Source organism: Amblyomma maculatum, chromosome 9 (genome assembly GCF_055883805.1).
Source record: "Amblyomma maculatum isolate TAMU_Amacu chromosome 9, ASM5588380v1, whole genome shotgun sequence".
NCBI classification, from domain to species: Eukaryota; Metazoa; Arthropoda; class Arachnida; order Ixodida; family Ixodidae; genus Amblyomma; species Amblyomma maculatum.
In genome coordinates, this window is record NC_139352.1 from 81,737,373 (window position 1) to 81,751,973 (window position 14,601).

Sequence of the window (14,601 nt, forward strand, 5' to 3'; positions counted from 1 at the left end):
ATACTGGATGTCGACACACAGACCTGCCGCGTCGGGACCAATCAGCTTGACCGCCCCGCCCACGCGTGGTAGAGAGCCACGGTGGCGGATCGCGGATCACGGTAAGCTAAATCTCTCTAATGACATTCTAGCGCAAATCTAGAAGAAATGGGCAGGGGAGCAACAAATTTGATTCCAAGGGAAGGAAAGCATAGCAGGGGGTGACAGAATTCTGATTAGGTGAGGGAATGGGGTTAAGAAGTTTGCAGGGTTCAAGTGGATGCAGCTAGCACAGGACCAGGCTATTTAGAGGAATATGGGAGATGCCTTCACCCTACCACGCGTATAGTCCGGCTGATGATGAAATAGAGACCACTGCAATTCCTTTTCTATATTTGGCCTTTCAACGCAAGCTCCAAGAAACCATCTTGCGTAAACTATATTGTTTCAAGTGCTTAAAGACTAGATTACGCATTCTGTACCAATGTAGAAATTATGGCCAAGCACCTCCCCTTTTAATTTGAGAAAATGATTGAGGCAGTCAAAGTCCATTCACTTCCAAATTTTATTTCATTGCATGCTACATTGCAAGCGACACCACTTTAAACCTCTGGCAAGAAACTGGCTCTTCACAGCACAAGGTCATGGATGCACTACAGATTCTGTGCACTTACCGTGCAACAAGGAACAAGGGAAATATGCACCGAATTGAGTGGCACCCAATAGAACAACAAAGTAAACTCTATGTATAAAAACTGCGCGTGTAACATCACAGCATGCAGGGCAACTGGAAACAACATGCACAAGTTATCATTTGCCACCTATGTATACCGTAACAGGCAATGGTCGGCAAATGTTGTATCCCTGGTCCTGCGACGCATGATTGGCTACAGTCGGAATAATTGTGGATAGTTGTTTCACCACAAAATCTCATTCTGCTCAGTATGGCCTGTACCTTTTTAAACCTACAATGCAGCAAACGAACAAATATTTGACCAACGCTGAAAGACCTGTATATGTTAATGTAAATATATAAAACACATGACTAGGGCAAAACCAAACACCCGAAGAAAATGCACAGTTGGACCTGCATGTTGTAACAAAATCAACCAAATTTTAAAGTGAAGCTTACAAAGGAAGCAATTAGATTTAACAAATTTGAACATGATAATTCATGTTTGTTGCCATGTATTATCAGAAATACGAAAAAAAATTGCATGCAAGGAAATCTGCTTGGACTATACTACAATCATAGATGCCCATGGTGAAATGACCTCGAGCTTACTCGTGCATCGCATTTAACTGCCAAGCCCAGAAATTAAAAGGTAACATCTGCTTTTAAATTCCTAATTTCCTTCTTTTTCTTTCTCTCTCTCTCTCTTTTCTAAATTTGCACTACTATGATTTTTCTCACTTGGTCTGCCAAAGTACACAGTTTGGAAAATGCTTTTAACAGACCGCAAAATGTGACTGGCTACAATCGATTTCAATTTACCCAACACTGGGGAAACGCCACACTGCAGTGTTATGCCCGAGATGACATGAAATCCTCAGCTAGGTCATGTAGTGAGTGCACTTACAACAGAGGAAGAGAAAACGAAAAAGGAAAGACAGAAGAGCCGCAAACACAGCGAAATGTACACAAGCTGTCTGGATTTCTGCAATAAGAGCGGGCCACTTTGGATGGCACGTGTCTCTATAGAAGCTTCGAGTAGCAGCGACAGTCCCCGATCCATCTGCAATGACTTCCGCGTGCCACTGCATTCAGGTGCTGTGTTGTGGGTACGGAGGGGGCGCATAGACGGGCACGAATGCCGGCATCTTGGTTGCCGTTTCGTAGTCAGGTGGCAGAAGAGCCTGCAGTTGAAAAGAAAGCGTAAAATGCGAGGTGTGTTTTTGTTCTTTTTAGCAATGCACCTGTGAAATTTGGGTCTCCCTCCTTCCTCTCATAAAAAAATGGCCAGACGTGCGTGACATTGTTTTTTTAGTGATGCACAAATGCTGCTCGGTGTGGTTGAAATGTTTCAGAAAAAAATATGAAAAGACTCATTCGGGATACAACACTTAAAGGGACAGAACACTGGCCAAAATATGTGATGAGATTACGGTGGAGATAAAAAGACCTTGCCTCATATAGTACAGATCAAGCACTACAATATTGTTACATGGTGACAAGCAAGAAGACGGCATAACATGGCGACAGGATGAACGATGATTTAATGTCTGGCCTAGTGCGAGGGTTCCTCTCACGCCACTGCCGGTCTTCTTCGCAATAAAAAGAGTAGGCTTTACAATTTTAATTTTCCATTGAAAATCTCATAAAAACAACTGAGGCTCTATATAGCAGAGAAACACTTACTTTTACTGTAGTACCCAACGTGACTACATCTCATCGAAATATTGCCGATTTTCGTAAACGCACATCATTCTTTTTTCTTCTAGGAGTGCTTGTCTTAACTTGTTATAGGCATTTTGCGCTCTCTAAAGTGCGTTCTTAAATAAAAACCACTCCTCCTTTCGCACTGCGAGAGGCATGCTTTCAGCTTTTGCCACTAGATGGCACCCCAATGTTTGAGAATGAGGCGATGAAGTGCCCACTAAACATTTCGTCGAGGTGTACTGTTATTGTGCCGTAACAGCATTGAGTGTGGAATCTGAAAAAGACGCCAGTCTAAGCATAAAATGTCTAATTACTGTCTGGTGAGTGAAATTTGTTTATTTTCGGTACGTCCTTTTTTGTCAATCATCAGTTGTCATTGTTTCCAGCATCGGACTACATAAAAACAGGTGCATACACTGACCGAAAAATTCTTGGCAAAAATTTTCTACAGCGTTTCTACCAAAACCGCTATGGAATCGAACATTTTAGACATGAATCTTTCCATTGTGCTGAAAAAAATTGAAGACCTAAATACCAGTGTTCAGTCCCTTTAACAGGAAAACAAACTTGCAACGGCAGTCCCACTACCGGCAACATTCAATTCTTTACTAGGACTCTTCGGTTCCCAAGCAAAACTATGATGAAGCGAGGTAGCCTGCTTCTGTGCATTATATTTACCAGTGATGAAACGGTAGTTTTGGGACCTACAAGCACATTATTCTGGTTGCCATTATGCTTTAAACTCGGCGGTGCAGCTTGATGCACCTAGAAAGATTTAGCCACAGCGTGATGGTGTGTCAAGGCTAAAATGGCCTAACTCTTATTACGACAAATCTCATCCTACAAACCATTACTATACGCATCAACACATAGTCAGCTGACAGCTTCTGACTGCGGCTCATGTGGCACAGTTTGTAGAAAACGTTTTCTTCATCATTAACATAGTAAGGCGCATCTACTAGGCAACTTTGCACTGTAAAGTACGAAACAAATAAGAACATCACTCAGTCAAACGCAATTTTTCACTGCATTTCTCATTGTCCTGCACTCCAAATGCACAATATGCAATACCTGGTTCGGGCACTAGAGATTTTGTGCTCGCCACTGACAATATTAACGCTGCAAAAATACATGGCCTACAAATGGGCTCTGGGCGTTCTCTCCTTTTGTCCACTGTCTGGACAGTGAGTTGCCATAATAATGATGAGTGAAATATAGTGATAGAGATTGGCCCATAGGAAAAAATGTCTATATAGTCCGAGTTGTCCATACTACCGGGTGTTGTAATGACGAGGCACAACTGTGCAACTTTCAATCAGATATTTACGACACAGAGTTTTCTTACTTAAAAAAGTTCTTCGTGAAGGTGACAGGCACAACGTTAAGAGAGAGTGCAGAGTAGGTTATGGGATAAACATGAGTTAAAGGTTAATAAAGTTAATAGGAAGGCTATGGGCTATGTCCTGCAGTGAGTGTGGTGGAATGTGGGGTGGCTAATACCTCTGATATTCATGCAGGAAAATCTGGCGCAAATGCATGCAGTTTGCTCGCAAGATCGGGCAGTGATAGTGCCATCTGTATTTCTGTATTTAATTTATTCCTTTCTAGTTTACAAAAAGCTCTGTCGCAAGAATGCCATACCAGAGTGATACAGGTCAAATCTGATTTGTCCTGGATGTGTCCCTTTAAAGAACTCAATGCATGAGAAAGATCCTTACAGCCCATTCGATGTGTGGCATTAACAACTTGTAGGCAAACTGTTATCCGCGTGCACTAGACAGCGTCCAATTTGCCTAGCAGTCGAAGCAGTTTACTGAGAGGGCACCCAAGGAGAACAACAGCCAGCACGCTGTGCTAAGTTACTAAAGAAGAACTTTGGGCAACCTGTATGTGCATTCCGGATGGCATCCTTGCAGTTATGAGTGGCCAAGCTAAGGAATTTATTAGAGTGCCCATTCAATAACTATTTTCCTCACTGCATCAGAGGGGGTATAGACAGGTAGGTTTGCTTGATAAGCTGCCAAAATTGTAAGTTGTGACCAAGAAAGACACTGGCACCAACCATGAAAATGCACACCCCCCAGAGCAGAGAAAACATGTGCTGCACTAATGAGTGGACAAATTACTTAACCATGGTTCATAAAGTCATTGGAGGAAACGACCCCTCCTTGCTTCGGTGCACTTCCTAGGCATCAACCCTTTCTTACTGAGACAAATATACCTACCTGTTCTTTCTCACACATACTTTAAAAGGCTCAGGGACTGCATTCAACTCTTGCAACACCAGATTGACACCAGTAATACAAAAGGAATGAAAAATCAAATCATACAAAGCTACACTGTCTATCTGGCACATAAGGTGCCAGTGCCTTGTTTTCTTTAACATGTCACAGCAAACTGACAACATGCTAACAACATGCCAAAGCATCACCCTGCTTGGACATATGCTAGCGTTAGTGCAGTATTTCAGATGTATCTGTTCATGTGCAACCTCCCATGTAGTACCTTCGTACGTGGGCCTTTAGCGGTACCGTAAATAAATAAATAAATTTGCTGTGCAATTCAAAATGCTCACAAACCAAGCTGGCTTTAATGAACTAGCTTTACGTTAGCACAGCAGAATGTGCACAAATGGTACGATATAGAAACGCAACTTCACTAATCCAGGGCCAAGCAAGTCCCCCGCATTATCTATTCTCATCATGTACGTGTGTTTGTAAATTTAAAGTGAAACATTCATTAGTGCAGGCTACAAAAATAATAATAATAATAAAAAAAGTGCCCAGGCTGCAACAAAGAGACAACGGGACTACCAGACTACAGCTACCCATCAGCAGCTTGCAGGCAATAAAAAAGCAGCAGAGCAAATAAACAAAAAAGCCTACCTGGCCGTACGGCAACACCTGAAAGCAAAAGAAGGAAAATTTCTAGCACACCAAGTGACAAAATTTGTTCAGTCATTCCTGTATATGTTGCAGTAAACTTTTCATGTAATAACAACAGCAAAGTTATGTGTACTCCCAAAGGGTCCAGAAACACTGCAGACTCTTTCAGTGTTTTTCTCAATGACTCCTCATCCCTGGCAAGCCTGTTAATGTTGTTCTCACTTCACCAAAACGCAAGTAGCATTCTTGCATAAGCCAGCTCCCTCTTATACAAAAACAGCAAAAACCACACATACTCAATTCAAATCTCAGACTGGAAACACCCAGCTTTTAATCCTGTTTTTCTTTATTTAGAGTAGGGTATAGGGCACTGGTAAGCACGTCTGTAGCTAAATTTATTTTCTATTGCAGTTTCAAGTTATGCCTTGCAAAGCCATACTATAGCCATGATGTTGCAGCTCACACTGAGGTCACGTTAGGCCACAAAAACTAACATAATAGCTGCTTCATTTTGATTTGCTATCAATCACACAAGACTTTCTCAGAAGGCAAGATCACATATCAAGACCTAACAAGAGTCGTTATCATAGTGCAGTTTATTACAGCCTCTCATGACGTCAACCTCAACTGTGACATCACAAAGTTAAGTGGCAAATTATTTACACCTGTTATCACCTACCATCATAAGGTTATTGACCACCACTATCACTACTGCCAAGGTTTCAGTGGCCTTGCTGGACCATAATGCATACGCAGGGGACACTCTAGCAAGCTCTACCTTTCAGCGCACCGGAAATGCCAAGATCGCAGGGAGGACAACCCTTCCTATGGAAAGGGTCCCCTTCAATGCACTGCCCTTTGAAATGCAGAAATAAAACGGCAAAAATGAATGCTATTTGCAAACTGCGAACAGAAAAAGGCCCCAAGAAGTGAGCTTGATGCCACCACAAGCATGAGCAAGTGTTTAAAAAATGACAAACTGACACAACAGGGCACAGCAGAGCAACGCATACCTCAGAGTCGGATTCAACATCAGCAAGGCTTGCCTCTTGTCTCATTCGAAGGTATTTGTAGCAGGACCAGACAATTCCCATCACATAGGCCTGAACAAGAGAGAGGACCGAAGTTAGGCTAGCATGCACACATACCATGCACTGTTCATTACCTGTATTGCATCTCAGCAGCAAGATTTCTTCTAACATGCAATGCCTGTGAGACTCTGACAGATGGGCACATATTTCTGAAGTTGGTCAATATTCTGGCAAGAAAACTTTTTTGGCACATGATAACAACAGGAAAGTTACATTTACTTGCAGTGGGCCCAGAAACACTGCCGACAACTCTTTCCAGTGTGTTAGGTGGCCGCCATCCACAGGTTTTTGAGAGCGCTATGGAGCGGACAGCGCTATGGAGAGCACATTTCTTCTCACCCCAGGACATAAGACAGTTTAGAGTGGTTATGCATGCAGAGCTCCCTAAAATTCAAAAAGCATCAAGACTTTCGAGCTGTGAAATAGTGATATCGCAAGGTTCATGAAACAAGAAGAGTGACGATAACAAGTACAACATGGCCGAGTACCTTTGCCCATCACTAGTGTGCCGCTAAGCTGAGAACTGCAAATTATTTTTTTTAGAGCTCTACTGTAATTTAATCAGACCTGCACATTTCCGTTCATGCAGTACTGCAAAAGGCACCCAGCTAGCTGTCAATGCTCTCATACGACATAAAAAGCAAATGCACTACACAAAAATTAGGCAAGAGAATATTTAAAGTGACCACGAAGACACTGCAGTGCGTTAACATCCTTACAGGGACATTTAAAAAACAGCTAGTTTCTCGAAGACACTTGATGCCTATAAACCCGTGAGTATGAGAGCTAATGAACCACGGCCACATCTGAGCAGAGTCCTTATCCTTCAAATAGCATATAAAACGTTATGAATTCTTCCTGCGCTGCTGAACTGCAAGTCTCTTGAAAATGTATCTACATAAATAAAGCCCCAAAAATGGCAGAATCCCTATAACATGACAGAGTTCCAACTTTACTGAAGGTAAAGAGAACTTTTTGTCCTGTCCTCTTCAATGTGAACGACTTCCACGAATGCTAAAGGGGTGCCACTAGACGGATTAGAAACAGACCCCTTGGACTCTAAGCTTTTGACCTTCCCATAAGCAGAGGCAGGTTAAACAGAGAAATCATGACATGCACTGCCAATCATACTAGAGAGGCCCCTTATTCAGAGAAAAGCATGGATGGCCTCTCTAACCATTCTGGCTACATATCCAGGACCTATTTTTTGAACTGTCTTCGCTGGTAGCCTTGTCCTAAAGCAACAAAGTACTAGAAGGGACAGTTGTAGAGGCCATAAGAGGGTTAATGGAGTGTTTCTGACCTGCAAGAAGTGGCCCATGTGCTGTAACAACTGTTTCATGCATCAACAAAGGTCACATTGTTACAGAAGGCCTAAAAGAAGCTATTTTATACTGGCTCCTTGATTCGCTCAGTTTGAGGAGGAACATGCACAGTCCCCTGGCTGTCCTAATACACTTGCTGTTCCTCTAGGTGTTACATGTTTCTTTTGGGTAAGTATGTATACCCTGGTATAAGTTCTCCGCTAGATGTTGCATATCTCTCACCTACCGGTCTGTAGTCGTTGTCTCTCACTTACATCACAATTCCGAACCAATGCAGAAAAGTGCAAGACGAGCATGATAGTTGAGAGTGAGAATCACTCCACTGACTAGAAATGAGTAGAATGAATCCAAGTATCCTGATACTGCTATCTGTGCATGCACCGCACGGCAGACAGCTCTTTCGAAAACAGAAACATTTCCTTGAAGCAAGAAGCTCAGTGCCGACCTTGAGCATCATGCAGGCAACGAAGCCGATCATCACCACCGTGCAAAGCCACTGGGGGTCGAGGCGCAGCAGCTCCTTCTGCAGGGGCAGGTCCCGTGACGAGGCCACCAGCCGTCGAACGTCCGGCATGTATGAGAAGTAGCCCACCACCGTCAGGGCCGACAGCACAAAGTCGAACACTTGCAGGCAGAAGAAGGGCATCAGGTATGTCGGCTGGCCCTGCACAGGGAGCAGCAACAAGTCAGGAGAGGGGGAGGGAATTTGCTACTACTGGGCACTCCCGAGAGGTGTGCGTCCTTTCTACAAGGTAACAAGGTAAACATTACGGGAGACACTTAAGCTCTGCCTTTAAGGGCCCGAAGCGATAGCGTAGGCTACCAGCCCACATATAAACCCCTGCTTTAAGCAAGCCATATAAACGTGGCCTGCGTGCGATATCACCCTCGCATATTACATTCGGCAGCTCCTGCCAAAACGCAATGTCAGGCAACTTTACATCCAGTCAGTGCTCGGCCATGTCAGTTGGCAGCTACTGCCTGCCAGCACCACGCTCATGATTTTTTGCCTAAAATGCCAACACCGAGGGATGGCCACCAACGCCAAATTTTCGGTGAACAGGGCTTTAAGGCTATCGCGTTAAATCTCTGTAACCACAGAACCAGCAATCATTAACATCCTCGGTCTTCATAAACTGCTTCCGAAATTATTAAATTCAATGAAACACAAGAATATGTGGCAATTCCCCCCCCCCCGTGTTACAGCAAGAGGCATAAACCAAAAGCCTGGCAGCACCATCTACTGTGATGAGATATGCCAATGTACAATAGCAGGTGCACTGCTTACATCAACCTGACTTTCTGTATGTAAGACCTTCTAGCATGCATGGAGGTTAGGGGACAACATGTGTCCTGTAAATAGCTAAATGCATCCCACTTTACTACATCCCACAGCAGCACGTTTGGACCTTTCCCAGGCCAACAATGGGAAAGTTGGTTCTCACCGAACTATGCCATATAGAAAAGTTTGGCCATCATTAGTTGGATGGCTGCTGTTTCAATAATCCTCAAAAAGCATGACACCGCAGTAACCTTCCCAACCTTTTCCTGTTATTTAGGTGAATGTTAATCTTTCTGGCAAAAAAATAATAATAATAACCTGACAACAAGGAAACAAATAATGTAACACAGCCTGCAGAATGTTTTGTAGGGTTTACCATCCCAAAGTCACTTAGGCCATAACAGATGCCATAGTGAAGGGCTCTAGAAATTTTGAACACCGAAGGTTCTTTATCATGCACCAACATCACACAGTACACAGTTGCCTTGCTTTTTGTCGTCAAAAAGCAGCCAGAATTGCACCAATGTCCTTAGACACAGCAGTCGAGTGCCATAGCCCTGAGCCATCGCAGTGGCCTTTCACAATATCTGTGGTGTACAGTTGTTTTAAACAGCACATGACTGCACCTCATGTTGTAAAAGCTGAAAATGACACAAGTGACCAGCCTAACAGCCACCTAAGAAACAAAAGCTTTAAAAGAGACCCTATAATTTCCCATTTTATAACATTTTGGCACCTCAACGTGCATGCATGGCTGAACTACGAATGAAGGGTTCCATTTCTTTCCTTAATGAATTCTACTTGCTCGTGCGACACTCCTGTCATTTCTCTTAATATCCTGGTTGCATTTAGTGCTTCGTCAACGTGATATCATACCAATGAGCCTAACCCATAATGCTTTTTGCCCCCAAAGTGCAGCTTGAATTGCTTACCCATATTGTTCCGTACAGCAGTAACAGGGTGACAACTCCTGTGCAGACGGTTATGGCCAGGGCTACGTGGAGGTCCTCTGTAAAGTGAATAGAGGGCATGGCAGTCTGGTGCAAGAAATTATCCAAATCCACCAATGAAGAGTTTTTTCTTCTACTTTGTATTTAATAATCTTTCACTCAGATAATATTACATTATTAATTTGGGTGAACAGCAGAGACTATGAAAAAAAACAAAAAAACAACAACAATCTCCTATGCTTCCCTTAGTATCGTTAACTGAAGGCTATATATCGACAGCGTAACACTTAAGAGTGCACTTATGGCGATATTTATTTATTTGATACTGCCAACTGCCTCTTGGCAGTCCAAGCAGGAGTGAGTAAGTACAGAAAAGACAAGTCAAAGTCGGCACTACAAATCAAGGTAAACAAGAATGTAAGTTGACAAGAAAACATAAGGAAATGGCTTGCAATACAGATTATTACGTGGGCAAAAGCAGCATATACAAAATTACAAAAAAGAACATTAAAAAGAACAAAAAAAAACACACACACACACGCACACATCTGCAAACTGAAAAAACAGGAGATTGGACACTCTAAAATTAACATACTTCATTGCAAAGAGTGCACGGTAGACGCAAAGGATTCGACCGAGGTCATACTGGCGACTTCTTGCAGTAGGGCATTCCACTCTGCTATAGTTCGAGGGAAGAACGAGAAGCGCTAGTCTTAGCCTCACAACTGTTTTGCTGTGCTTGCCTCTTGTTTCTCGTCTCTTAATAAAATTGATGTCGGAATCCATTTTTGTTTGTTTATTAACTATATGAAACAAAGTTTGTAGGCGATGTAGTCTGCGCCGAAATTCAAGTAAGTGTGATTACTGCACGTAAAAGAAGACAGGCACCCACCATCATGAATGCTTGCCAACTTTGGATCATTGGCCATGTCCGACAATTCGTGGTTGTAGACGGTCGGGCGAAAGCGGGTGATGAAGCTGCCCGACAGCTGGGTGGTCGCTGAGCCGCCATTTCCGTACAGCTTCTCAAACAGCTCTGGCCGCAGCATCATGCTGACCAGAATGGCCAGGGCAAGGACATGGAGGATCTACACAGGGAAAGACATAGGAGGAAAGCGGGCCGGGCAAGACATTGTAGCAGAAAACTGGGCGTAAGGGTGACACAAGAAAGAGACAATACGCAGCCACTTTTGTGCGTGTCCCCTCTGTTTTGTCCCGCCCAACTGCTTTTATCTGTCATGTCTACTGCTTGACAACTAGCTGAACTCCAACCCAAACCTTACAGCTCATACTGAAAGCAAAAAAAGCCATACACAATTGCTACATCTCAGGACCAGCAAGACTTTGAATTACTGCTGCAGGCATGGGCCTATAGAGTGCCTGCAATGGCTTGCAAAATAAACAATAGATTCAAGTGAACCTAATCATTAGTTCCCGAAGGAAGCATTGAAAATTTCTGAGGAGCTGAAAAAAAAATCGAATTGCTGTCTGTATAACACGACTTTAAATTGCAGCAAAAAGGGTGTACCTGATACAACTCAGAAATAAACAAATGAACCAAATTAGAAATTAGAAGTAGAACTCTGCAGAAGCAATTTTTTTCACAGGTATTAAGCCGCACAATAAAAACTAACTAATACCTTGTTTCAAATGGGTCCTTTTCACTGTTAAGTAGAAAGCATAAGGACCTTAATCATAACTCGAAGAAAAGTACTTTTCTGATTCTACGAAGTTGTCCGAGAGCTCCACTCAGCATTTGAAATATGTGAAATAAGTCACCCATTATAATGATGTGCTTCGACAGGTGATGATGCATGCCTATGCTCACTAACCTCATGGTTTAGATTTTTGAATGGTGCAGATTACTTAACATGTTCACAGAAAGGGTCTATAGTGTAACAAGTATAACACAATAGTTTAAAACAATATGCTGCTCGCAATTTCACTACCATTAAACAACAACGATGGTAAAAATTTTTTTTTAGGCGAGATTAAATTATAATCTGCGAGATTAATATACCTAGCTCGTCACACAGTACTGTGTAATTCTCGAATATTAGCAAAAAGAGTTAGCAATTGTAGCAGAAAATTCACAAGAAAATTTGTTTGGGCAACGAGCGGAAATTTGAACATGTACTACAGGAACGAGAAGTAGAAAAACCGCAACCCTGGCACGGCAGCACAATGTGCCAATAACCATGGACTGTTGGCTATGTGATACGTGTTATAATCGGCTTTAAAATAAAATTAACAAAGTATAGAAGAATGCAACGCAGTGAGACAACATGATTGTCGAATTAAGCCGCACACTTTGAGGCAATGCTATGCTTCTTTAGAGGAATGTTGGGTGCAGACTCCATTCCCTTAGCAATCACAGCAACCACAGCGCCATCTGCTCATAAACTGGCATCACCTAGTCTTGTTACCTAGTTGAAGAGTTTTCACGTAGCGTGAATTGACAAACAATATTTGCAAGTATAACAAGTTACGGTCAACTTGAAACCACATAGAAGAGTCACAACAAAGTGTTATATTCTGGTTTCTGTGAAGGTTCAACTAAACTTCTATTGCTGCAGTCATAATGCAGACCATGTCATCAGAGGCTCTTCGACTCATCCTGGATTTCAACCGCAGTTGCAATTTTACTCTAATCAATCTGAAGCTTTGTTTTTGTGAAATGTTTACTACTTTCACAGCTTGTCCCGTGACAGAAGGAATGAGTAGTGCGTCCAACAAATATGCTTGCACTGACAAAACCAGGTAAATATTTCGAGCCGTGAAACTGGCTAGATAGGAACACCTAATTCCACTAAAAGGCAAGTGTATGCATGTTGCTCCTTTGATTTGTTTATTTCTTAAACTTTATTTTGGCTTTTGCACTGCCAAAAGTAAACATCTATTTGCGTTTTTGTCCTAGGCCCAACTCCTTACCTTGTACAGTGTCCCCTGCACCCCCCCCCCCCCCCCCCCCTCCTCCCCACCTTTTTTAAAGTGATATTAGTGCATATTGCACTTGCTACTTAGAACGTCATCATGTGTGCATGATATGCATCATGACTTTTCAGCACACAAAGTTGCAGCACATATCCACACTGCCTCCAAAACGCCAATTTTTCCATATAACATATCTGCCCATAAAAATGAAAACTGCATTCTGAAATATTAAAACTGAAGCCAAACAGGCAATAAATACTGAATAAATGACTGAAATAAAAAGCAAATTGTGCAAAAAAAAAAAAAAAATCGAATGACCACATGCACACAATTACGCAACGACCATAATCCTGATGTGCTTTCAGCCTTTCAGCATCCACAAAAACCAACGTTGCAACACGGTCCAATTTTTGATACGATCGTTGCCGCAAGTTTTCAGTCATTGTATCATGATCCTCTGTAATGTTCCTAAAGTTAATCACTTTTTACATTATGCGTACGAAAGTTTTCCAAGCGATTCTGTGTTGTAGCAATAAACCAAAAGAACAATTTGAGCTCAGTGAGATGGAAGCGTGATAAAATATTGCACCGAATATTTTAACCTTTCGTAAGTATATAGTTAGACGTGTACTTGTGTCTTTGGGTGTATTCATTTCAACCAGGGTGCTCTCAGCAGTAATAAAAAAACAACAACAAAAAAAAAAAACATTATGTGACGTCATCTCCATGTAGTTGGCTTAGTTTTGTAGGCGCCAGTGACATTCGAGTTTAGGCCAGGAGCTAGGTGTCTCACGAAGTGCTTTGAAACTAATTACTTTCTCTTCGCGACAGTGCAAATTGTTTCCACGTTTCCACACAAGAAAACCGTCTTTAGAACAAAGTAACAAATGCCAAGGCGCTCACAAATCACTGTCTCGACTATCGATCAGCGCTGCCAAGCGTTGCTAGCTCTTATTTCCTAGTTTCTCTGTTTCGCTCCGTCACCTGACAAGAGGCAAGCCCTTCGCAACGCGTAGTTACCTGCGCGCGACGCAAATAACTTACAATTGACAGACAAGCAATAAACACTGAAACGGAAGCCTCCAAACAAATCAGTCATGAAACCATGCCCGATACTCACCAAATGCCAGATGCCCAGAATGACTGTGCCTGTGCGAACATGACAACAGAAACAGCAGCGAAACGCGCTGTGGTTCGCAAGGTGGTCGCTCTTCCTGCGCATGTTGGCGGTCTAGTCGGCTACACAACCACGGGAATTCCGCACGGGGAGGTGAACTGTCGACAACTTAAGCACACTGCAGCGAACACGACGTTGGTTTACAGGCTTGTCGCTATCAATCTGTAAATTTTAAGCCTAAGGTGCTGTTTACCCAGTGGTTGTTTCCTCACTGGAGGTGACGTCGGTGGCGCGCCGTCACTCGCTCAGGCTCGCTCACAGGATCGGCCGTCAGGGTGACGGCAAGGAGATTCCAACGCGTTACTGATACGCTGCAGCAGCTGCCGCGATCGCGGTCTCCGGTACGCACCAGTACACAAGACCTACGCTTGCACCGCAGCGGCAGCCGGCGCGGCGGACGCAAGCGGAAGGCGAAACGCGAAACTGCCAGGCGAAACCACGGCAGCGCCGATGCCGCCGGCAAAGATCACGGGTGCATGCGCATGCGCGCGCGCTGCCTTCTTTCCTTGCTTCTCCGCTATACTAGGCCGGCTGGGTTGTCGCGCTTCTGCAGCTCCGCTGACTTGTTCAGCTTGTTGCTGCTATGTCGCTGGGAAGT

At 43.2% G+C, this 14,601-nt stretch overlaps 1 protein-coding gene across 3 annotated transcripts; it reads right to left on the minus strand.

Moving 5' to 3' along the window:
* Positions 1-526: 526 nt before the first annotated feature.
* LOC146179583 (lysosomal-associated transmembrane protein 4A) lies at positions 527-14,438 on the minus strand. Of its 3 annotated transcripts, XM_084579250.1 has the most exons (8): positions 14,197-14,436; positions 13,947-14,121; positions 10,785-10,980; positions 9,875-9,951; positions 8,106-8,324; positions 6,258-6,347; positions 5,245-5,262; positions 527-1,836 (listed from the first exon to the last, which is right to left on the minus strand). In XM_084579250.1, exons 2-8 carry the CDS (start codon positions 14,046-14,048, stop codon positions 1,744-1,746), a joined length of 795 nt encoding a protein of 264 aa, XP_084435376.1. In that variant the 5' UTR covers positions 14,049-14,121; positions 14,197-14,436; the 3' UTR covers positions 527-1,743. The 3 variants fall into 3 exon arrangements, with proteins under 3 accessions (XP_084435376.1, XP_084435375.1, XP_084435377.1); XM_084579249.1 differs by having other exon boundaries at positions 13,947-14,435; XM_084579251.1 differs by lacking the exon at positions 5,245-5,262 and having other exon boundaries at positions 13,947-14,438.
* Between the last annotated feature and the right edge of the window lie 163 nt (positions 14,439-14,601).